The sequence below is a fragment of the Lytechinus variegatus genome, chromosome 6 (assembly GCF_018143015.1).
Source record: "Lytechinus variegatus isolate NC3 chromosome 6, Lvar_3.0, whole genome shotgun sequence".
NCBI lineage: Eukaryota > Metazoa > Echinodermata > Echinoidea > Temnopleuroida > Toxopneustidae > Lytechinus > Lytechinus variegatus.
Window position 1 is genome coordinate 30,391,025 of NC_054745.1, and position 24,875 is coordinate 30,415,899.

Genomic DNA, 24,875 nt, shown 5'->3' on the forward strand with positions numbered 1-24,875 from the left:
AGGAAGTTAACAAGTGAGCCCTGGAAAGTACCCTTATAAATTGTGCCGGTGTGTTGGCTCAGTTGGTAGAGCGTCCGTCTCACAACCGGGAGGTCGGGGGTTCAAACCCCGGCCGCGTCAGACCGAAAGACGTTAAAAGATGGGAGTTGCTGCTACCCTGTTTGGCGTTCAACAATTAAAGGGATAGAGCCTCGTCGATCTGGCGCTGCACGGTGGCTGCCGGGCCCACAATCAATTGGGCAAAGCAAATTTTCGGAGTATTTCATTTCATGTCTATTTTCGAACAATAAATTATGGATTTTCATTGGGTTTTATGATTACGCCATTATTACATCATTGTAGGCAATTACAGTTATACCAAATGAAAGAGCTATCAAACCTCTGTCATACGGCACTGAAAATCAAACAACAATTTTTCGGTTTAAAATTGAGCTCACACCCTTCTGCCAGCTGTGTGATGATTGATTACCAGTGGTGCAATGAAGAAAGTTAATACTCACATGTGTGGATTTGGTTTGTTAGCTGTGCCTTGCATTATCAGGATTAAACCAATTATTACTAAAGCCGACCGCACACCTTACGATTGGTCTGCGACCCGAGTTTAGAATAAAATGTGGTAGAATTTGATGCTAATATTGAGACTTGGATATTCTTACTGTGTAATGTTCTAAATCATTGTACGGATATCTCTGTTCAAATCTGTGACTATGCTGTTATCCTTCTATAAAAAAAGCCAATTTAATATCTAGTCGTAATGACGTCATAGCAGTCGTACGATTGGCTAAGATTTGAAACTAATTTGGCCCTTAATCCAAAATAATGCCTTGCAATCTTTCAAAATTATTATATTAGTATGCTTTCAAATAATTTTAACCTCAAATAAAATGATATGTTCCATTCACATTTTCAGAAAATGAGCAAAATGCGATTTGTTCCAAAATCAGATCGCGAAGAGTTGTAAGGTGTGCGGTGGCCTTAACAGGTCAATTTTCATGATTGCGGATAGAACGTTTTATCACATCACTAACATTATCTTTCTGCAGCTTTCAATTTACAACATCGATCACCATCCACATCACCACCACCCCAGACAATCAATTGATTAAAATGGTATACCATGACTTCAACTTGAATCTTGCATTATCAGGATGGAATCCATAATCATCATCATAACCATCCCATCCCCAGCAACCTTCAGCATCACCTTCCTCACCACCACATGAACACAATAACATGATACAGCATATTATTACCCCGGTCATTGGATTCATTTCAATCCCGCATGAAAAGTGCACAATGTAGAGCATTGTGGCCCAGTGGATTAGTCTTCGGACTTTGAAACAGAGGGTCGTGGGTTCGAATCCCAGCCATGGCGTAATTTCCTTCAGCAAGACATTTTTATCCACTGTGCTGCACTCAACCCAGGTGAGATGAATGGGTACCCGGTAGGAAGAAATTCCTTGAATTTTTTGAGCGCCTTGGCAGCCCAGCTAAAGCCGGGGTAATAATAATAGCAGGGCCCGCTGGGAGAACAGTTTTCGGAACTGAAGCAGCTTCCCTGGGTAAATATACCTATATTATTATTATAATAACCTGATCAAATGATATGTCAGGATTTGATCGTCACTTGAGCCTCATCCAATCTGGATCGTAATAATGATCATTACGCCCTACAAGCTATTCACTATACGAATCACCAACATATCTGTCATTTACATCACCAACATCACTTTCATTTAAATCAGCGCTAACTCCGCTAAAATCAATAATGTTACACTGAACCTTGATGGTTACATACCTGATCCAGCTGGGATATCAGCATCTGGTTTGAGGTTGAGCCTCGCCCTGTCAGGGTCATATTTGTTATTGGTGTTGCTCGAAGAGGAGAGCTGGGCTTCTTGGATTACACCGTTGGCCATACCTCGGGCATCCTGGCAATCTAGAAAGCAAAATTGAAAGCATTTTCACATGGTTTAATTGGTACAGATGATTATCATGACTTACCATATTCAAATGCTTGGTAACCCTCTGGAAGAGACCACAAGTAAGTACTTTCAGCTCAGGTTGTTTCATTGGTAAAGTTAGAATTTCTGCTATCTAATCCTGATTAATCATATTCGAAGAGATAATACTTGAGTATCCAAAAGAAGAGAGCCCCTGTGATTTCTTTTGTATTAGGTGATAGCTTCATCTATCTTAGACTTATCAGAACTAAGCATATTTAAAGACTGAAGTAGATGATAGTATACAAATAATGCACGTAAGCGCGTGCATACAGGGCCAAATAATGAACGATGTGCGAGAAGAGCCAATGGATATACTGCACCAAGGTCCGCAGGACCGAGTGCGGTATATCCATTTGGCGAGTCGAGCACAGATTTCATTATTTAGGTCCTCTGTGCACAAGAATGCATGCATTGTTTGTTTTATACAACCCCCCATGTTACTGAGTTGCCCCAAATGCTATATTTTATCTAAATTCTAGATAATTCTAGATAATTCCAGACCTCGCACTATCATGCACTCTGACGTCAGAGTGCAGGATAGTACTTTTGGTATGACGTCACAGTGCAGGATAGTGCGTTTTGGATGCAATAGTGCGATTCGCTGAATATCATGTGATCCGATTTGGACCAATCAGATTATAGAACATTCTTGGGAGTTGTATAATTTCAGCAATCTAACACTCAAGATGGCTTACCGTGGTTTGTGCCACTAAAAAACAATACATGGGTACTAGACCACCATGCACTACATAATTTCAGCTATCTAACACTTATGAATACTTTGGTACTCTTAGGAAGGGACCACCAGTATATAGTTTCAGCTATTCAACAGTCATGAAGACTTACCATATTCAAAGAGGTAATACTTGGGCACCCTCAGGAAGAGACCACCCGTGGTTTCATTGGTGTAGATGATGGTTTCTATCGGTTCTCCTAATACATCATAGAGGCAGGTCTCACTGATAGTCAGATTGACATTTGCTACATCTCCTCGGACTGGGACACCGCCATCTACGACTGCGACGATCATCTCCACCTGGTAAAATGATGAGTTCCCGATGCGTCTAGGAAGAGAACAAAAAATACATTTATCAAGGTAGATGCACTATGAATATGCAAGGTTAAGTCCATGGTTTATGCAGATTTCCTTTTTAAAATACGCTTATTTTACCGCGTAAATAAGTACGATGAATGGTTATTTACAAAAATCCATTCACAAAATAATGAAATTTTTTATTTATTGACCCTAATAGGAAATTGATCATGTAACCTAAAACTCGCTGTTCGAAAAGCATCTTGCAAAGCAATGAGGGCAAGAGAAAAAAATGGTACCTTCTGCTTTGTCAGGCGCTCTATGAGATTAAGAACATGTTATGTTGTGAAGCGGCCCGCTTGAAGAACAGTTGATAGCTGAAGTGGCTTTCCAGGGAAATACAAGTTATTATAATTATTATCACTGGGTCACGCTAACTCCATACTCACTCTTCTGATAGTGTATTTGAGAGGTAAGTAAGTTCTGCATTGATCCCTGAATCTTGATCAGTAGCATTAACAACAGCTAACTCAGCATTGTTCAGGACAGGGAGTGGGAAGAACTCAAAGCTGTCATTGCCGTTGAAGATCGGACAGTTGTCATTGATATCATCAACATAGATCTGAAAGAAAGAACATCCAAAAACTAATGAGTACACATACATTAGCATAGTCATGACTGATTGAAATTTTTTTTTTTTAATAGATGACTATACAATTTTGATGATTATAGAAGATGTGGCTTTCAGGCTTTGACTTCTTCACCTGACTTGGTTGATGGCCAGGATGGATTCTAGCCCTGCCCAGCCCCTCTCCAGCTGTGATATGCTTCCAAATAACCCAGCTCTCTTCAACCAAAAGCAGATGAGATTGATTTCTGCCCCCCCACTCTCGGAAATGAGATGGGTCTAAATAGCCTAACTCTATTTGAATAATAGTGGATTAGGTTGATTTCTGCTGCCCCCCATCCCCGGCTGTGAGATGCATCCAAATAACCTAGCTCTATTCAATATTAAACATTTTTCTTCAGTGGTGCTAATTTTGTCTATAACTGGTGAATGTACGATTTTTAAGTAAATTAAAATCTTTGTGAAACACCCCTCCCCCAGCTGACAGCATACCTGAACGGCTATTTCTCCTGATCGAGGTGGAGATGAGTTATTATCTTCAACGTTGATGATGAGGAGGTAATCGTAGGCAACTTCATAGTCAACTTCATTCTCAATGGTGAGGAGAACCTGATCGGTGTAGACGTCGTACTCCTGGATGCCAGCTTCATCAGGCTCAGGAACTAAGGGAGAATAAAAATAATTACCATCAATGTTATCATCATCATCATCACCTTAACTGTCAATACTTCTATCGTAATCATTGATCATCAACGACATCACCACTACCACCAGTATGAACACTATAAGCATCATCATAATAATTGTATCCACAGAAATCTTTGTGATCTATTAGGATTAATCAATATGATCCAAATGATTCAAATGAAATAATGGAATCCTGGTCCCGTAAATGATCCGATCAATCTCATGTATATGGAAATCCATCAACGTCATAATTTTTTCTTCACAAAATTTGCACAACGTCCTTTGTAAACAAAGAGAAGCAAACTGAATTTTCAATAAAACAATGAATGTATGAATATACATCATATGTAGAAAATATGTTTAACATGCGTTCTAGAGGTTTACATCGCTGGCTTTCCATATTTGAGGTTGATTGGATCAATCGTAACTCTTTGTAAGACAGGGCCCTGATCACATGACGCAAATTTTGGGGGCTCAGTGTCAGGTGTGTCTGCCTCACTTTTTTTTAAATCGAGACATTACAAGTTTAGTACTCTTATATCGAAACATTACAAGTGTAAGAGAAAATTACAAGTGTTGAAAAACTATATTACTCTTGCACCTTTACCCCACCACACAAATACGCATGGGCTAATTTATTTTTTATTTTAAATCAGTGGAAAAACAGAGTGCTCCTTTTTCGGTTGATAAAATATCTTAGAAACAGGGTTAACTCCTGGAAAAAAAGGAGTAGTTGATAGGCCTGGAATAGGTTGATGATAAAAATGTCACATTGAAAATAATGGCATTGTGTTTTCCAACAATACTTACTTTGTACAGGTGTGAATGCACAGGTGACAAAGGATGTTCCATTTATGGTGTAGGTAGGGGTAGGTTCCACTGTGGTAGGGATGATCCCAGCATTAATATTCTCTGTTGTATAGTTCTTGATGGTGAAATGCCTCGCCTCATTACCTGCAGTTCAAACGAGTAAATGACTCAATTTAAAGAAGACATTCCAGTAGTTGCAGTTAACACTGATTTCATGAGAAAGTCTGTAAAACAAGGCTTAATTGCCAGTATATCATCGAGGATCTAGATCTGGTAGAGTTACATTAACTGGACTTGGTGAAATCTTGAAATCTACGCTGAAAAATGTTCACATCGAAAATCCCCAACACAGATAAGCGCACGTGGGACAAAGAATAATTATTGCTTAGGGCGGCGGGCCCGACGCCCTACCCGAATCCCGTGCTTATTTGCTGATTTCTCAGCAATTACACAATTTCTTCCAGAATCCTTTGGCACATGCGTTTTATTTATACAAACAGACACTTTAGTGGTCATTTCATTGGATTCTGTACGAACTCATTTTGATATCGTTACCAAAACTAGCATTTACCTTTAATATCCGCATCCTTCATAAGTCACAAGGGGGGGGGTGTTTCACAAAGATTTAAGTATGACTTAGAGTCATCCTTAAATGCCGACGCGTACATGATATGCAACGCGCAATCTTATTGACCTTTTTCTTTATGCATGAATTAGCATAATTAATTCATATAAACAAAGTCTTATTACATCAGAAAAACATTGACCATACAGTCTTATAAATTTAATTGCATATTACCTCTGTCGCCCCCTCGGCAAATAACCCAGTCTATTACGGTTAACATCCAAAACAATATACTAATCCTATAATACTTTTTCCCATGAAAATAATATAAATATCTCACCACTGACAATAGAAACATTATAATTTGGTCCAGTAGAGAAATAGTCGGCTACTGAGAGAGTCTGGACGATGCCGTCAACACTCAAACCCTCATTGATATGAACGGAATGATCGATGATTCTTTCATCCTCTTCCATGACATTAAAACGCTTGAGCTCTAAGAAGAAATCTGAATGGCACATCTGCCTTTCGGTGTGGAAGATATCAAATCTATAGGCATTGCCAACCTATGGATAATAAAACAATGTATCGATAAATATATATATATATATATGAAATAAGAACAGAAGATAAAGTAGTCTGAAGCACATATCCATCTGGATAAATAAATAAATAAAAAAGAAAAAATATATAATTATATATATATCACCAACTTCTGGATATTCAAAAGTTATATGAATTAAGATGATACCGATGTATGCAAGGAAAGGCATAAATGTACAGAAACTTTCAAATGCCATCAACTTAATGAGATGGCGATAAATTTTATCTTTCCAGGTTGACTTATTTGCAACAGGGGGTGTAAACTGATTTACTACAGCTGGAAATGATGCATCACTTGTAAAATTAGAACATATATTTACAGCTGAATGCACAATGTCTGCAATTCATTTGCAATAAATTTGATACAAATATTCTCCCTGTTAAGTCAATGCTATGAATTATTTCTTACCACAAGATCAAGTGTCACGGCCTCTGCAGGAACGCTCCCTGTAATAACACATTCTCCATCTACAATACTGCCCTCTTCTGGTGTGATTGTGCCACCTCCTGTATTCAAAACAAACAACCCTTCTGTTATGTTTATATTACTCAAATACAATATAAGTGTAAAAGACATATTCTGGTCTGTAATCGCATTCCTCTTGAGGCGAGATGGGAGACCAGTCTTTTCTACAAAAAGATCAAAAGCAACAACAAAAATGATTCCAAATATATAGCGTTATTTTCTGTGGAGAATATCTCCTGGTAACTATAGGAGTAACTGAGGCAGCAATCGACCAAAAATATCTGCTTATTCGACAACAATGCTAACAATTTATATGTAACATAGAGAAGTAGAAAGGGGCAACCTACCATCAGCATTTGCCAAACTAACTTTCTTGCACTTAGTGACTGATTGGTACTCTCTTTGAGATTGTAGGACCAGTATCTTATTGACGTAAACAAATATCTCTTCGCCTCCTCCAACCGTAATCTCCTCACTGCCATTAAAATGTATCCCGGTTCGGACTGCACTTGTAAATCTGAAAGGAGAGGGCAGAATAAATATCCTAACTTTCATTTCAAAACAACTATTACTCTTAAGATTATTGACAATATAACAACAATATATTGTTTAATATGTTTTTCTTTTTTCCCCATTTTTCTGTATCCTCTTCCTCTTCCTTTCCTTCTCCCTTTACCTTTTCCATTTCCTTTTCTTTTTTCTTTTCCTTTTTCTCCTCCTCCTTTTTTCTCCTTTTCTTCTTTTTCTCCCTCTTCCAATAGTGACAATAAACTTTGAAGGAGCACCATTTCAGAAGAGTTGGTTACAAGGATTCTCTATCCCTCTGAACACCAAACAGGGTAGCAGCAAGTCAAATATTTTAACATCGATCTTTTGATGTGATGTAGCCAGGGCTTGAACTCCAGGGCTTGAACTCCCGACCTTCCAGCTGTGAGACAGATGCTCTGCCAACTAAACAGACACATTGGTTTATACATGGTAGCCGCAACTCCCATCTCTTAACATCTTTTGATCTGATGCAGCCTGGGCTTAAACTCCTGACCATCTGTTTGTTTCTACAATACAAACTTACCCAAAGTTATGAAGAACATATGAGCAATCTCTCTGGTCTTCAGCTGCATACCCAAGTCCATCCAAAGGAAAATAAGAAGAGGACCAGTATCTGGAGAAAGAATATCAGTGGATTAGTCTTCGGACTTTGAAATAGAGGGTCATGGGTTCAAATCCCAGCCATGGCATAATTTCCTTCTGCAAGAAATTGATCCACATTATGCTGCACTCAACCCAGGTGAGGATAAACCGTAGGCCAAACTGGTACGAATTAATTCCTTGAAATGCATATGTGCTGTAATTACACCTGCCAAGCTAAAGCCGGGGTAACGATATCCCAGTCCTTTGTTTGGATCATAAATTTATCAAAGATATCAACAAAAAAGAGCTAAATGACCAGCTGATCATTTAAATACAGTCCGTCCTACGAAAAAGAAAGCCATCTTGAGAGATTCAAATTCCTTTCCATTGACCAATTTACTGTGGTACTAAGCCTCATGAAAACCACTGAATATAGCAATCATTCTTAAAATTTACATAGGCCAAGTTCCACATAAAGTCTCGTAGTAATGGCATCAATGTGCAATAATAGAGAACCTGTATAACCTAGCATATTTCATTGTTTTTGTGATGTAATATTGATTGGAAATGTTTACTGTAAATCATATGATGAACTCCCATATCAAGTAGATAATTATTTAACACATTACACTGTGCATGAATATATTGTGAATTACTAAATAAACTTTCTAAAGCAAAGGTTATTCTGTATAAGTCAATTTTCTTGGGACGACAGATATATACTTGACTTTGTAAAAATTTGACTAATAGAAGATGAAAATAATGCATGTTTGGCATATTCTGGGCTCTGTAACACAAAGGTTTGCAGTCAATAGCTAAATATCAATGACAAATCAAGATCATTGCTGCATGCGCACTCTGTTTAAAATACTGACCAGGAGCCAATCAGAGCGGTTCTTTCACATTTGAAATTAATGACAAACCTTTGTGTTACGGAGCCATGGTCTCAAAGAATGCTTTGAGTTGGATGATTATTCATCGTGAGGAAGGCTGACATACCCAAAGTCTACTGTATAATACCGAAAACTGTACCTATTTATAGGGTCATATATAGAAGAGGTATTCAACCAAGGGATAACAATGTTGGTCTCGAAGACATAGTTGTTATCAACATTCCTGAACCAATCGGAGAATGTATCGCTGGTCGGGTCGTCTGATTCCCTCAACCAGGCAGGAAAGGGACTATCAACATAGGTGGGTGATATCTTCAAAGTCTTGGTGGATGAATCAAAATCATCCTCAGTGGCACTGTAGATAGAATGAAAAATAAAGTTGGTCAGATGATGTATCCTTGAGGGACAACACATGTAATTCCTTTTAACCCAGACTATCAATATAGATTTGTGATGTCTTCAACATCTTGTAAATGAAATAATCTCCTATGGCAGTGTAAACTGCATGATACTCATCATTTTCAGATTGATAAAAAAATAAAGTGCCTTAAAAGGAGCCTTGAGGGATACTTCATGTTACAACAAGTGTTAAATTCAGATTATCAAGATAGGTATAGATAAATAAAAGTCATCTTCCGTCCTTCCTTAGAAAAAAATGAGATTGAACAAGGCATTATACAAACCTAAAATCATAATAAAGGATCTGAAGCGAAATGTCCAATCCCCCTGACTCAGTCAGGTTTGTAGATGCTGGGGATAAAATAAAATATCATCAAGACAATCAGATACAAATTCAAAAGGGTTCTCAACTCTAAGGAGCTCTTACAAACAATAGATCTTTTGGCTTATTAGGACCATGTGCTTCGGCTAAATGCCACTTGTGGTAATGATTTCTAAACGAGTTCGTACAGAATCCAATATAAAATCACCACCCAAGTATAAATAAACATGAATATTTAATATGTGCCAAATTAATCGGGAAAAATTGTGTAATGGCTGAGAAATTAGCAAAATAAGCATGGTAATCCTTTCAAATAATGGGTATTTCTCCAAGCAATGAAAATACACTGTCCCACATATGTCTCTCTGTGTTGGTGATCTTCAGCACCATTGTTTTTCAGCTCAGATTTAATGATTTCACAAAGTTTAGTTAAAGTAACTGTACAACGATATAGTGACAATAAACCTTGGTTTTAAAGAAATTTTCATGAAAGAAGTGTTTTCCTTTAACTACTTTCATTAATAGTGTATCAACAATCAAAAATATATTGTGAATTTTTGTTTAAAATAATGATGTTGATTTTATCTTTTGAGAGCACTAAAATCTATACTGCGAAATATATTGTGACATGAGAAAGAAGCAAGCTTCATCATGTCAATACCATTCATTATGCTGAAAATGGACCACTTTCAAATAACTTACAATCTATTGGGTTCTGCAAATTAAACATTCATCTTACAACTAATAGACCTTATGCATATGTTGACATAATCCCACAGCACCCTCCCTCAGAAAATATAGGAATATAAGTAAATTAAGTTGTCAGAGATGCACTGGCTGCAGTTAACCAACACATGCAAGGCGATGGCTTCAGCCTCTAAGATGGCGGCACGATGACGTCAAAGCATAAGGTTTGTTGCCAATTTTGTGAGTGACTGCTGATATGCTTTCTACACCAAGGAGGAATAAATGACCTTGGCCCCGTCTTACAAAGATTTACGATTGGTCCAATCCATTGTAACTCTATGGAAATCCATCAGTGACATAATTTTGTGCACAGGAAATGTGCAAAATGTCCTTATAACAAAGGAGAACACACTGAACTGTCAAGAAATTAATGAACTTATGGATCTACATTCATATCTAGAAAAAAAATTTGAGCATAAGTGCATTGAATATGTTAACTTTGCTGGCTGTCCATAGTTGCGATTGATCGGATCAATCTAAAATCTTTGTAAGGCAGACTACTGAAAAAGCTAGGATTGATCTTATCAATAGAATTATTGCAAAATTGAAATAAAAATTTCACATGCAACTGAAACTACTATTTTGTTTTTACAATATCACCTTAGACTCTACCGCTATTGAAGGAACTTACCAACATTTTCTAGCGTAGTTATAGGAATACTCTGCCCCTCCACACTGGTGTTACCTCCATATGTGAGTCTTAGTGTACAGGTGTAGTCAGTCCCATACTGCACCCCATCACCAGATTTAAATAGGATACTAAGATCAGTGGTGTTACCGACCAGTCCAGTCACATCAGGTGCATTATCACTGGTGCAGTTGATCACATAAGACCTGTGGTAGGAAAATAAAGTTTTGTGATTCTAGTAGTCTGTCCTATAGGAGTTGAATAAGATTATGGCTTGAGTAGCAATGGTTTGAATAGTAGTAGGTTGAAGTGAAGAGAGGTTACTCAACGCTTTGGGCACGTTGACTGTCCGTCTTCAGGAGTGGAGAACCTGCCCGAAACAACGAGTAACCTCTCTTCACTTCAAACTGCTACTACTCAAACCATCACTACTCAAGCCATATTCAGCTCATCTCATCTGGTTTACAGTCCTTTTCAGGACTTCACTCACTTTCAAGAAAAGAATATTTCTAATTATCTCTGTTCATTCTATCTCGCATTCCATTTCAATCTTTCTGCCTGTTTTTTCCTTCCCTTCTTCATATTACACATGGTGAACCGTAAACCTTCTCCACGTTACAAACTCCACCATGCAAACCTACAAAGATCATCTTTTAAATAAGATACTAAGTTCAGTGACAATAGGGCCAATATCACTGGTACAGTTGATCACATATGTGGTAGAAAAATAAGATTGTGTGAGTCTATAGGATTTAAATAGGATACGAAGATCAGTGACTGTAGGGCCATTGACACTGGTGCAGATGATCAGATAAGACCTGGGGTAGGAAAATAAGTTTTTGTGATTCTAGTAGTCTGTTCTATAGGATTTAAATAGGATACTAAGGTCAGTGCCAGTGTGAGCATTTACACTGGTGCAGTAGATCACATGAGACTTAGGGTATGAAAATAAGATTGTTTGAGTCCCCGGGGGGCCACTTACATTGGCGAGTGGATACCATACGCGACCAAAAAAACACGTAAAAAGGATGTCTTTTTCACGATAGGGCACGTTACGTACGTAACGTGATAAGGGTGTCAAAAACACAAAAATAATGAAAAAAGGGTATCTATTTCGCTAGGAAAATTACGTGTTTAGGGTCGAATATGCGGGGATGATAAAACAAAATCAAAATGTTTTATAAAGGATGTCCTTTTTGCCCCAAAATTTCGTGTTTAGAGTCCGATTTGCGCGAGGTGTAGAAGGTGGGGTCGTACTAAACCAAATAAGGTAAAGCCGACGACCGAAGGACCCGTAACAATAAAACATTCCTGTACTTGTTTAGGGGTTCATTTCAGGGAATATTACCAATAAGAGTATCGTTTTGTTTCCAATACTTGTTAAGGGTAGGGTTTAACACGCAAATACTTGTTAAGGGGTGCATTTTCAGAAAATGGAAATTACATGTATAGGGTGCTTTTCGAGACCCCATGGTCGCGCATGGTATCCACTCGTGAATGGAAGTGCCCCCCCCCCCCCCCCGGGTTTGAGTCTAGGATATGAAGATCAGTGACTGTAGGGCCATTGACACTGGTGCAGATGATCACATAAGACCTGGGGTAGGAAAATAAGTTTTTGTGAGTCTAGTAGTCTGTCCTATAGGATTTAAATAGGATATTAAGTTCAGTCACAGTAGCGCCATTATCACTGGTGCACTTAGTTACATTAGACCTGGGGTCGGAAAATAAGATTTTGTGAGTCTCGTAATCTGCCCTACAGGATTTAAATAAGATACTAAGGTTAGTCACAGTGTGTGAATTTACACTGGTGCAATAGATCACATGTGACTAAGGATATGAAAATAAGATTTTATAAGTCCAGTATTTTGTCCTATACTGAACTCCATTATCAGATTTAAATAGGATACTAATATCAGAGACAGTGGGTGCATTGCCAGTGTACTTGACAACATAAGAACTAGGGTATGGAAGTAACCGTATGTGAGACAAGTAGTCAGTCCAAAACTGATCCCCATTATCAGATTTGAATAGAGATCAGTGCCAGTGGTGTATTGAAACATAAGACATACAGAATATAAGTAACATTGTGTGAGTCTAGTAGTCTGTCCTTTACTGAATCACATTATCAGATTTAAATAGGACACTAAGATTAGTGACAGTGTATGCACCGCCATTGTAACTGATTGCATAAGACCTAGGGAAAGAAAAAAGATCTAGTGAGTTTCCTAAGCTGTCCTATACTAACCCCATTATCAGATATAAATAGGATACAAATGTTAGTGACAGTGAATGCATTGCCAGTGTAATGATCATATAAGATCTAATTATGAAAAGTAACATGATGTAGTCTAGCATGCCTTGTTTGTCTCGTATTACACCCCATTTTCATATTTACATAGGATACTATGTAGTCGGAACATTAATTTCCACTGATAAAATTTATCAGATGATACTAGGGGTATCAAAATAAGATTATGTGGCCCGTTATCTGAAGTTGAGTTTAATTTCAATTATGGTTTTAAGTTGTGGTTTAACTATGGATAGCCAATAGTGGCATAAATCTCTAACAGTAGAATTTCAATCTATCAGCTCATTCTTCTCTCAAATCATTCTTAACTGTTTCGGAGGGATAAATCAGATAGCTTTCTTCACAATTCATGAGTCAAGAAAGAGCACAGTAAACATAAGAAACATACAGAATAAAGGAAATTTTGACATTTTTTTCTTTCCATAACTTTCGCACAGAGTTAGACAATAGTCTAAATTAAACCTGGCTTCAGAATATGGGCCTATGAGTCTAGCTGTCTGTCTGGGTGAAGGTCGATTGTCAATGTCACTTACCAATATGTGCTATTGGGGTACAATGTCTCATTTGAGTAAGGAGGGTATAAGACATCTGGTTCAAACCACTCGACCAAGATCTGCTCAAACGCTGGTGCTGTCACATTGATATCAGTCGGTGCTGCAACAAAAACCAACAAAAATTAAAGGCACACCTTACAATAAAATGTAGTAGAATCTTATGCTAAATTGAGACTAGGAATATCTTACTGAGTAATGTTCTAAATCACCGTACAAATACCTATGTTCAAATCTGTGACTATGCTATCATCCTTTTTAGAATAAAAAAGAATTTAATATCTAGTCGTAATGATGTCATAGCAGTCATATGATTGGCTACGATTTAAAACTAATTTGGCTTTTACTCCAAAATAAAGGCTTCCAATCTCTCAAAATAGTTATAATGCTATCTTTCAATTGATTTTAACCTCAAATGAAATTATATGTTCCATTCGCATTTTCAGAAAATGAGCAAAATGTGATTTGTTCCAAAATCGGATCACGAACAGTGGTAAGGTGTGCGGTGGCCTCAAGAGATATGGTATTACACGATCATCAGGACCCTGCACCAGAAATGTTATCAACTGCTGTATGAAATGGCCTATCAAGATCATCCTTGCATGCGCATTTAGCTCAGTAGACTGACTAGGAACCAATCAGAACTGTTCTTTCAAATTACCAATTGATCAATAACATTTGTGTCATGGGGCCCTGGACATGCAAAAGTATCTTTAATTTCATTAACAACCCATCAAAGCTGGAATCCGATCAGGTGGATAATGATGATGATGATGCACAGCATTTGTACCGTGCCAAATATCTGTCAAAACATTCAAAGGCTCATTTTTCGAAGAGCCAGCCAATCTGGATTGCCTAGAAGGGTGCGCACACAGAACTGTGACCTGCAGTTAAACAATGGCCTAAGTTTGTTAGCTTCCATTAGTGCATTCATACAAATGTGTTTACAATATACAAATATACAAAAATAGTCTGTAACATAAACAATATAGTCATAATGCATAGTGAATACATAATAATGATGTGACCATCGATTTCAGAAAAAAGGCTTCAGAGTTTGACTATATAAATTGTGCTCATTGATATAAACAGAGTGATTTGTTGAACATATACCTCAAACACAGCTTTGATGAGCACGAGGAAGAAAACCTTTGAAATGAATATACTTACTGCAGTAGAAGAGGTAGTTTTCTTGATTTAGGAAGTAATTGACAGACCAAGACTGCGACGAAGCAAAGAGAGTACCAGTCAAGCTACCAGGTGAAGAACATTCTCCACCCGTCACCTGGGATTGGATGTCGTAGACTGAGAACCAGATGTTACAGCTGCAAGCAAGGTTGTTATTTGCTAGGTTTCTGTATAAAGGAGATATGCAAGGATAGTACAGAGTGCAATGAACTTTCATTTATAGAATGACATATTGCATCAATCTGGATGTTATAGACTTAGAACCATATATTACAGCTATATTAGTGTAGGACAAGCAAGTTCAATGAACTTTGAGCAATAATAGTGCTCAGTACAATGCACTTTCATCCATAATAGTACGCATTGCATTAAACTGGATGTCATAGCCTGAGGACCGGATGTTACAGCTGCAAGCAAGATTGTTAATTGCTATATTCCTGTACATTTTCCTAAATAGAACACAGTGGCACGCACATTCATCCACGATAGTTCTTCTACAGGAAGTATGATCAAAACTACAATCAGGTGAATAGGTTTTAACCAATCAATATTTATGGTGAGTCACATTCATAATTTCTGGATTAGAAAGAAGGCTGCTTCTCAAGTGAATAGGTTGATTGGTTGGTGCGCTAGCAAAAGATCAAAGGGGAATCATGTTTACAGTCATGAAAGTAGAGGAAAATTACCCTCTGCAATTCATTAACTATCATCAGTTTCATCACTGTCATCAAAACTACCTCCATCACCATCACCACCATCACCGTCTTCATCAATATCATCACCGGCACCACCATCATCACCACTATCATCGCCGCCACCATTATCATCATCATCATCATCCTAAGTCATACTTACACCGATGATACACTCTCGAGCAGACTGAAAGCATTCTCCCCTAGTGTCCTGATCTGATTATTGGATAAGTCTCTGTGAAATGAAAATGAAAAAATGAAATATAATCTTAAACTCACATGAAAAGATGCACAAGTCCTCAAAATGTCATCACAAAAACTTCATGTGTTTCCTATCCTTGCTTTTACTATGCACCCTCTCATCCTGATACTCCCCAAAACACAAGAGCAGCAAACCAAGCCGGTGTTTCATAAAGCTGCTTCTAAAGTTACACATGACTTAATGCAGAAATGGAACCTGTTCTTAGGTGCTGACTGACTTGTTGACTAAAGTGTATAGGAAGGTGTGTCCCTTCGCTCTCATACTGATAAATCTTTTTCCATTCAGTTCAACCCTGGGATAGGTCTTCAGCAGCATCCAGTAGAGGGAGCACCACATCACTTCTAGAAGAGGGATGTCCTGGTGGTCTCATTTCAAAATAATTTCTGTATACCGGGACAGGAAAGCAGTTTTGTGGCATATGACACAATGCCCAAAACACACTAGGTGTTTCTTGTAGCTTCCTCACATATTGTGATATGTAATCTCCTGCTAAGGTCTGCATCTCTAGCTCCTAAACTCCTAATATCCGTGGACTTAAATGTCAGTTCAGGGATATATCATTGAGCACAAGAAAAGGCCACCAGTTATGCATGAAGTCATTGTAAACATTGTTTTTTATGAAACATCCAACAGTACTTATCAAAAGATCCTCAATTATCAATGACTCACCTTAGATATCAAGCTGGTATAATTACAAGATCATTGAATATGATTTAAATGATTTCAAAATATGATAGCAAATCAAAAGAAAAATTCCAACTCCAACTTACATCGTTGTAAGGTCTTCTAAAGCAGAGAAGGCAGGAAAGTGTTCAATGCGATTGTTCCTCAGATAGCTGCAATGTAGAAGATAGAAATGAGGAAAGGAGAACATATACCTTATCAAATCTCTCAGTTAAAAAAAATGAATACTTTCAATGTAAAATTACAGTGCAGAACAGAACACTATTACAATCGATGTGGAGAATAAAGCATTTATTATTACTGAAATTTAATCTTTCAGAAAAGAAAACCTCTCTGGTTAAAAACAAAAACCCTAAAAGAACTGGAGGGCCATGATGGCCCTCCCCCTCGATGTTTCATGCGATATTTCTGAAATGCAAAAAGATGGTGCCGAAAAATTTGGGGAATTTTTTCTTTGAAGTCTCGAGCAACTTTTGAGACCAAATTCGCAACATAGAGGTATAACATAGTGACGCCACATGACTTTTTACGAGACAGATTTCTTTTTTATACTGGCTTGTCGATTATGTGGTAAAGAATCTGCGTGCCAAATTTTAGCATGATTGCGCGAACGGCAGCCATGATCAGATGAGGGGCCACCATGGCCCTCTCCGAGTCCTCAATACATCTGAATCAAGGCCATCTTAATTGATTGATTTTATTTGTCAGGTAACTGTGAACAAGGTACATGAAAATATGAACAGTAGTGTATACCTTGACAGGATTGCCCATGAAAGCCGAGATGGCTTATTTCCAATGGGGTCCTTAAGTGAGGAAGAGCTTTCCTTTTCTCTTTCTTTATATTTCTCTCCATATGTCATTCTCTCCCCATTTATCGATCTGTATAGCTCTATTTCTTTCGATCTCAGAGCAAGGTTTTCAATATCTACGTTTTATTTATCCTCCCCCCCAATTCTCTCTCTCTCCCTCTCTCTTTTACTCTGTCATAGATTCTTTTTCTCTTCCCCTCTCTCTCTCTTTCTCTCTTTCTGTCTCTTTTTTTCCATATCTCACCTCTCAGCTCATCTTTAAAAAACGTAGCTCATTTTTTACAGAGATGCATCAATGAATGGAACAATCTCCCCTAAGATGTGGTCGAGAGCCCACATTATAACAGCTTCAAATCCAGTTTCTTAAAATATGGGAACTCCAGAGAAGAGAGATTTGACCCAAATGAAAGTTTTGTTTGTCCATGTTCAAATGTTGCACAGCGCCATTAAAATAGTGTTCTGAAATTCTTCAGTTGAAGTCAGCAAGTGGAAAATAAGTTTTTTTACTTTAAATGTCAACATCCAAGGTATTATCCACGGTATAACACTGTACTTACATTCTAATAAGGTTATCCAGCCCATCAAAGGCACCATCTCCAACTGATGTTATGTTGTTGTTATACATGTGCCTATTAAAAAAACACATAAAAGGTCACCAATAAACAGTCCCTGATATTCATCAATAGTGATTTCAACAGCATAGATATGAAAAGACTTCTAAAACATGTGTTACATCACTACAAAGTTGCCATTAAGTCCTTGTGCAGTTTTACACACATTTGAGTGTGACATACTGTTACACTTAACTTACTAGTTGGGTGAGGTATAAGGTGCTTTACCACACTGGTTAAATATAAATCATTGATATTGCAAGTTAAATATTTTTCAGCGTGAATCGCATCTTTACATACATGAAGTCTACTGTGTAAGACACTGTGGACACAAAGTGTCCACAGTAAGAAATTTAAAAAATTATCATCGCAAAGATCAATTTTAGTGTTTTAAGTGTGAATCACATGTCTACATACATGTCGTCCACCATGCGAACGCACTATGCACAGCCACACTGTAAAGGTGGCCACACTGAGAAATTTCTTATATTATCTTCCCATTGTTAAATTTGAGCATTTTAGATGTGAATCTTATCTTTACATAGTCCATCATGGACAATTCCATAAAGTATGTGTGTCTGACCCCTTATATAGGACAATCATGAAATTTTTGTCTGATTTCTTTTTATGGTCTGTAATATTCTCTAAGGACCAAGACTTGGTCAGTTTATGAAGTGATTTAAGACTTGAGAAGAATGGGGGTCGGACGTACAAAAAGGTTGATTATTTTATGGAATTGCCCTCATGTCAACATACTGTAGAGGTGTCCACAGTGTGGTATTATACCACATTGCTACATTTGACCATTTTAAGTGTAACATCTCAAGCACATAGTCCACTTTGTGAACACCTTCCCATTTTAACAGTGTGAGTCTCGTTCTCACATAGTTGACTATCAAAGTGAACACACCGTGACATTCACACATTAAGCCCCCATCACACTTATTCCAAATCAAGCAGAACTGGCCAGAATGAAAGCACTATTGTTCGACCACCAGTTGGTCATTTAAATCTACTTTGAACCTTTGGGGCGGCCAAAATAAATTACAAAAATATTTCGAATGCTGTCAGAATATTTAGAATGCACCTAGAATGACCAAGAATGTAGCATGAATTATCAATCTGACTCCATTACGGTTCATTTTGACTAGTGTATGATTCACCTGCATGGTCAATTTACTGAATTTCAACTCCAGTTTGGTGAATTCATAAGTTCCTCCCAAAATTTTCTAGATTTTGTTAATACTTTTTTCGTTCCAGCTTCTTGATTCCTGCTGATTCCGAATAAGTGTGATGGGGGGCTTTAGAGATGTCCACAGAGTTGGAATCATGTCAGTGGTGTGTTTGTTTTGGTCAATAAACAAATAAACAATTCAACATCCTCTAATGAAATGAACACTAAACATTAAGAATATCATGTTACTTTTTTGAACAGACATCAATTTGGAATATAAAAATAAACAAATTCTATTGATAATCATTTATATTAGTTTGTGCATTATACATTTCAATAACCAATAAAACCAAGTTAGATTTCAAATGTGATGCTCTTTTACTTCTGACAGTTGATAATCATCAATATGTTTAATATATATCTTATATGATAAACAGCTACTTACAATTCCTTAAGATTATTCAAGGGACTCAGTAAAGATGACGTTATCTCAAGAATCTGATTGTTTTGAAGGTGGCTGCAAAGAAAAAAAGGCACAAAAATGAAAATCAATACAACATTAAATTCACCAATGATTTTTATCTAATGCAGTATTAGTGAAAAATAAAGTAATGAACAAAGAAATAAATCTGCTGATCTATATAAATAAATGTACATGCAGAAGAATCTATGCATGGAATTTACAGGTAATTAAGAGTGTGCAGATACGTCACTTAGTAAAGTTTTAATAGTTCATCTGCATAATTACAATAAAATGTATTTTTGTGTAAAATGGTAGAATAATTACATATCATTCTCAACTCCATGAATCTGATACCACATCTGCCATCGCAGGTGTAATAGCTCAGTCTGTTGAGCAGGGGACTCTAAATCCGGTGACCTGGATTTGATTCTCACTTGGGCACTACAGTGCCCCTTGTTAAAATATTAATCTTCATTAGGTCCCTCTGAGAGAAGCTCAAGCCTTTGGTCGTCTGGTTGCTTGCTTACAAGCATTCATGCATTATTAACATGTAGGTAAAAATCAATACCATTCCATTGGCCAAACATGTTTTTTTTTTTTAAATTATAATGCATGGAATACTCAATTGAAAAACTGAAAGATACAATATGCAGACATAACGTACGTTATTCAAAATAATTTTGTCAACAAGTATTATTTCATGTCAAAATATCAACAGATGAATACTACTCCTATTTATAATGATAATGATTATAATGAAAGTAATATTAATAACAATGATAATGATGATAATAATGATCATAATAATAATAATGATAATAATAATAATGATAATAATAATAATAATAATAATAATAATGATAATGATAATAACAATAATGATGATAATGATAATAATAATCATAATGATGATGAAAATAGTAATAATAATAACAATAATATAATAATAATAATAATAAAAATAATATAATAATAATAATGATAATAATAATAATAATAATGATAATGATAATAATAATGATAATGATAATAATAATGATAATAATAATAATAATGACAATAATAATAAAAATGATAATGATAATAATAATAATGATAATAATAATAATAAAAGGATACTCACATATATTGCGTACTTGTAAGTGATGTAAATGCACTGGCTGGTATGGTACTGATCAAGTTATCAGATAAATCAAGCCAATTCATAGACTGTGTTGAGAGAGCAGCGGCTGGGAATTCAGTTAGCCTGTTGCTAGTAAGGTAGCTTTGATAATGAAAAACAGAAAAGGAAAATCATGCCATTTCATGCCATATCATGCCAACCATGCCATATATGATCAACCAGGGGAGCATTTCATCAATATTTTCATCCAAAAAGTTGTCAGATCTGACATCTTTCCATGATTTTGATTGGCTGAGAGCCACTGTTCCTATGGTAGCTGTCGGATAAAATGGGACTTGTCAGATAAAACGTCCTGACAAGTCCTTTCATGAAACGCCCCCCCCCCCAGAAGTGTCATTTGAATATTTTAAATTGTTGTAAATGCTTCTGATATTAAGAGTGAAATGTCAAATAAAACTAATTACTAGTAGACTCTAAACAACCACAATTTTCAAAACATCTGGCAAGATGAAGAAAAGAAATCAGCAATATATTTTATAACATGTCATTAGAAATTAATGATAAAAAGCACAACAATGTTTTTCAACTTTTGAACAAGACTGATAATGTTTAATATCTTTTATTTTGCCATTTGTATCTGACAATTTATTTCCAAGGTTGATTGTTAGCTCTTTAGATTCCTTTGTAGTTTCAATCCTATACCAAATCAAAATAACAAACATTATCAAAGAGGTTTATAGATGTTAGGAGTATTTTTTGCATTGTATACACTACTCATGAGGCTGAAACCACCCCCTCAATCCTTGAAGGGTGAAAGAAAATTATCATTTGAAAAGGCGAACTTACAGCCTTTATGAAGAGACGATAAAACAAACACAATAAATTTAAGATATCTGATGAGTCAAGTGGACTTACATCCTATTTGCAGAGACAATAAAAAGGCAATACAACAGAGTCACAAATTTAAAATTTAGGAAAACGGACTTACATTCTATTGGCCGAGCCAATCAATAACAAGGCAATGAAACAGAAGTTAGAAATTTAAAATTGAGGAAAACGGACTTACATCCTATTGGCAGAGACATCCTCAAAGACGTTAGTAGGTAAAGATGCTATCAGGTTATCATTCAGATATCTGATAAAAAGAGAAAATACACAAAAGGACACAATAACATATGAAGCAATGAATCAAAAAAAAAATTGTAGGAACATGATCCCTGGTGCTGTTAGAGGGTTTAATATGCACCACAATCTACAAAGATCATCAACATAATTTGCATGCAGCTGTCAATCATCAGGCAGTTGCACAGCACATGCAGACCTGTACACACACATACGCTGCACACTTCAACCACCAGGGGCGGATCCAGGACTTTCCAAAAGGGGGGGTCACATTTTCCCGAGGAAAATTTGAAGAGCAAAAAAAGTCCTCATTTATGTCTGAATGGCATATTTCCATCAAAAATATATGCTGTGACTTTCCAAGTTGGGGGGGATCATTTGTGATAAAAAACTTATTTACATTAAATATTGTGATTATGCCTTTCAAAGGTAAGGAATAGGCCAGATGTTCCCCCTCCCCCTGGAACCGCCACTGACACACACATACACTGCACTACTTCTGGCTACATTGCCGCTGGCCCAAACGTCACACAGCAGCAGGAGGCGGAGCCAACCTACCAACATCTTCAAAAAGCAGCCGAAGTGTACGCTGAGAATCGTCAGAGTTTGGGCTTTTGGAATATGACATCTGCTTACAACGTCGTATAAAATTGACTTTAGGTGGTGAATTGAAATGATTTGGAATTTGATTGCACCTGAGGTTTCATGCAAGTTAAACACTCCCATAGACTGCAAATGGCACTTATAAGAATTCATGAAAAATAAGGATGAAATTTGATTGTCGAATATTTACTACCACTAGATAGGTCTGGATATGTATCTGACATTCCATATCTGACCAGAAAGGGGGACTTCGATTGGATCAATCTAAAGGTAAATCAGCATTCATGAAGTCTAATGTTATTAAATTCAACACCTGAAAAAGCAAATAGCACTAATTCCTCCGCCAGTCATATAGTTCCAAAAGTGAAATTCTTCACAAATTGGGCAAAGGAAGTTCAGTAGTTGCCCTTCCTAGAATCAGTGTTAGAAGGCTAATCATCATCACACGCTTATATGACAATAAAAATTTGTGGAATGAGTTGGCAAGAATACATAACTTTAGCCTTCTAGTTGTTAATAGGCTCATAGAATCTTCTAACAGTTTTGCGTACAGTTGAGGCCAGTAGTTTACAAACACGCAGGAAATTCAAAGAAAAGTTGACACTTGCCAAACATCACAAAAATTTACTGTATCTTATAATATACTTGTGCTATCATGACGAATTTGATTTCAAACAAATGGGTATGTCATGTCCCGTCATCACATTGCTTTGTCATCAGGAGCTGAAAAATATTTAGCTTCATTTTTCCCCTAAAATGTTCATATTTTAGAACATCCCGGTATCTCGTTCCATATGGAACCACTTTTACACCATTTTCGTATAAATCATTTAATGACCACGGACCTGTTTCATAACAAAGTTTCAATAACAGTTAAAGCTACTGAAATCATTGGAGCGTTGTGGCCCAGTGGATTAGTCTTCTGACTTTGAAACAGTGGGTCGTGGGTTCGAATCCCAGCCATGGCGTAATTTCCTTCAGCAAGAAATTTATCAACATTGTGCTGCTCTCAACCCAGGTGAGATGAATGGGTACCCAGCAGGATTAATTCCTTGAAATTCCCTGAAAGGCAGCTCGAGCTAAAGCCGGGGTAATAATAATAATAACATCGAGCCTCGGAATAGAATATTTCTAGATAGATTGTGTTATACAAATGCCGGTTATTATTATTATTAGTTGCTGACAGAAGACTTGTTATAAAAAATTATGCACTTGGTAATGTCACAAGTCTTCATGAAACAGGAAACCTTTCATACTCACATTTTATCAGCCGTACTGGATCCACCAAACATCTTTCCTTCTATCGTATCAATTACGTTATTCTCAAGAAACCTGAAATATAATGCAATATACGTGCTCTTCATATATATGCATGACCAGGGGGGCGTTTCATCAATATTTTTGTCCGACAAATTGTCAGATCTGACAACTATCCTGGATTCTGATTGGTTGAGAAGCACTGTTACTATAGTAACTGTCGGATAAAACAGGACTTGTCGGATAAAACGTCTGACAAGTCCTTTCATGAAACACTCCCCAGGGTCCGTCTTACAAACAGTGGTGAATTGATCAGATCATCCTCAAAAAACTATGAAAAGCCAGCAACATCTAAAATTCATATTTGTTCCCAATGAATATTTTCTGGAAATTGTGTATATTTATACATTTATTTTTATTTAACAAAAAAGAAAAGGAAAAAATTATAACATTGATGGATTTCCATATGATTGAGGTTGATTGAATAGATATCATTCTCATCTAGGTAGCAAAGTCTGTATTCTATGTCATATCTATTTCACATTAAGCTGCCCTGTAAGGCCAGTCATACAGTCATATGCTGCTCTCTTACACTTCGTGCTATCAAATGTATATACGTGTAATACTACTCCTACTCATTTTCCTTTATTGATACTTTGTTTTAAAGAGGTGATACAGAACGACATAGCAGCAACTATATATTTATTTATTTCCAGTTTTATTTCAACAAGGTAGCCTGTTTATTTGACAAACTGCTATCAATGAGGGCCCTCCATAATAAAAAAAAACAATGCAAATACATATTGAGAATGGCAGGCAAGAGATAACAATACATATATGAAGGTAAACATAATTGTTTGTACGATAAAAGCATATCAAGAAATGTGTACGTTGGCATTTCAGCTGATTTGGGGTAAGAAGAAAGTGAGAGAACGAGAAAGAGAGAATAATGAGATTGAAAAGACAGAGAAAGGTGCAGAGAAGAAACAAGGGAAGGAAGGAGAGAATGGTAAGAGTGAGAAGAAAAGGGGTGGCTCGGCATTGGAAGATCGAAAGAGGGGGACTACAAGTTAACAATTTAAAAAGAAATTAAAGGGGAATGAAACCTTT

At 36.7% G+C, this 24,875-nt stretch overlaps 1 protein-coding gene across 1 annotated transcript in view; it reads right to left on the bottom strand.

Annotated features, from left to right (window-relative positions):
• LOC121417702 overlaps window positions 1-24,875 on the bottom strand; it is a 92,477-nt gene that overhangs the window by 26,626 nt on the left and 40,976 nt on the right. Inside the window, exons 25-45 of the mRNA XM_041611436.1 lie at window positions 23,769-23,840; window positions 21,850-21,918; window positions 20,784-20,924; window positions 19,643-19,714; window positions 17,970-18,041; window positions 16,690-16,755; window positions 15,821-15,892; window positions 14,948-15,132; window positions 13,760-13,880; window positions 10,922-11,124; window positions 9,506-9,572; window positions 8,962-9,177; window positions 7,871-7,960; window positions 7,146-7,315; window positions 6,742-6,839; window positions 6,070-6,295; window positions 5,165-5,308; window positions 4,160-4,329; window positions 3,489-3,661; window positions 2,853-3,070; window positions 1,799-1,939 (exon numbers count right to left, since the gene is read on the bottom strand). Of these exons, the coding sequence (XP_041467370.1) occupies window positions 1,799-1,939; window positions 2,853-3,070; window positions 3,489-3,661; window positions 4,160-4,329; window positions 5,165-5,308; window positions 6,070-6,295; window positions 6,742-6,839; window positions 7,146-7,315; window positions 7,871-7,960; window positions 8,962-9,177; window positions 9,506-9,572; window positions 10,922-11,124; window positions 13,760-13,880; window positions 14,948-15,132; window positions 15,821-15,892; window positions 16,690-16,755; window positions 17,970-18,041; window positions 19,643-19,714; window positions 20,784-20,924; window positions 21,850-21,918; window positions 23,769-23,840 (2,786 nt within the window). The remainder of the gene's footprint in view (window positions 1-1,798; window positions 1,940-2,852; window positions 3,071-3,488; window positions 3,662-4,159; window positions 4,330-5,164; window positions 5,309-6,069; window positions 6,296-6,741; window positions 6,840-7,145; window positions 7,316-7,870; window positions 7,961-8,961; window positions 9,178-9,505; window positions 9,573-10,921; window positions 11,125-13,759; window positions 13,881-14,947; window positions 15,133-15,820; window positions 15,893-16,689; window positions 16,756-17,969; window positions 18,042-19,642; window positions 19,715-20,783; window positions 20,925-21,849; window positions 21,919-23,768; window positions 23,841-24,875) is intronic.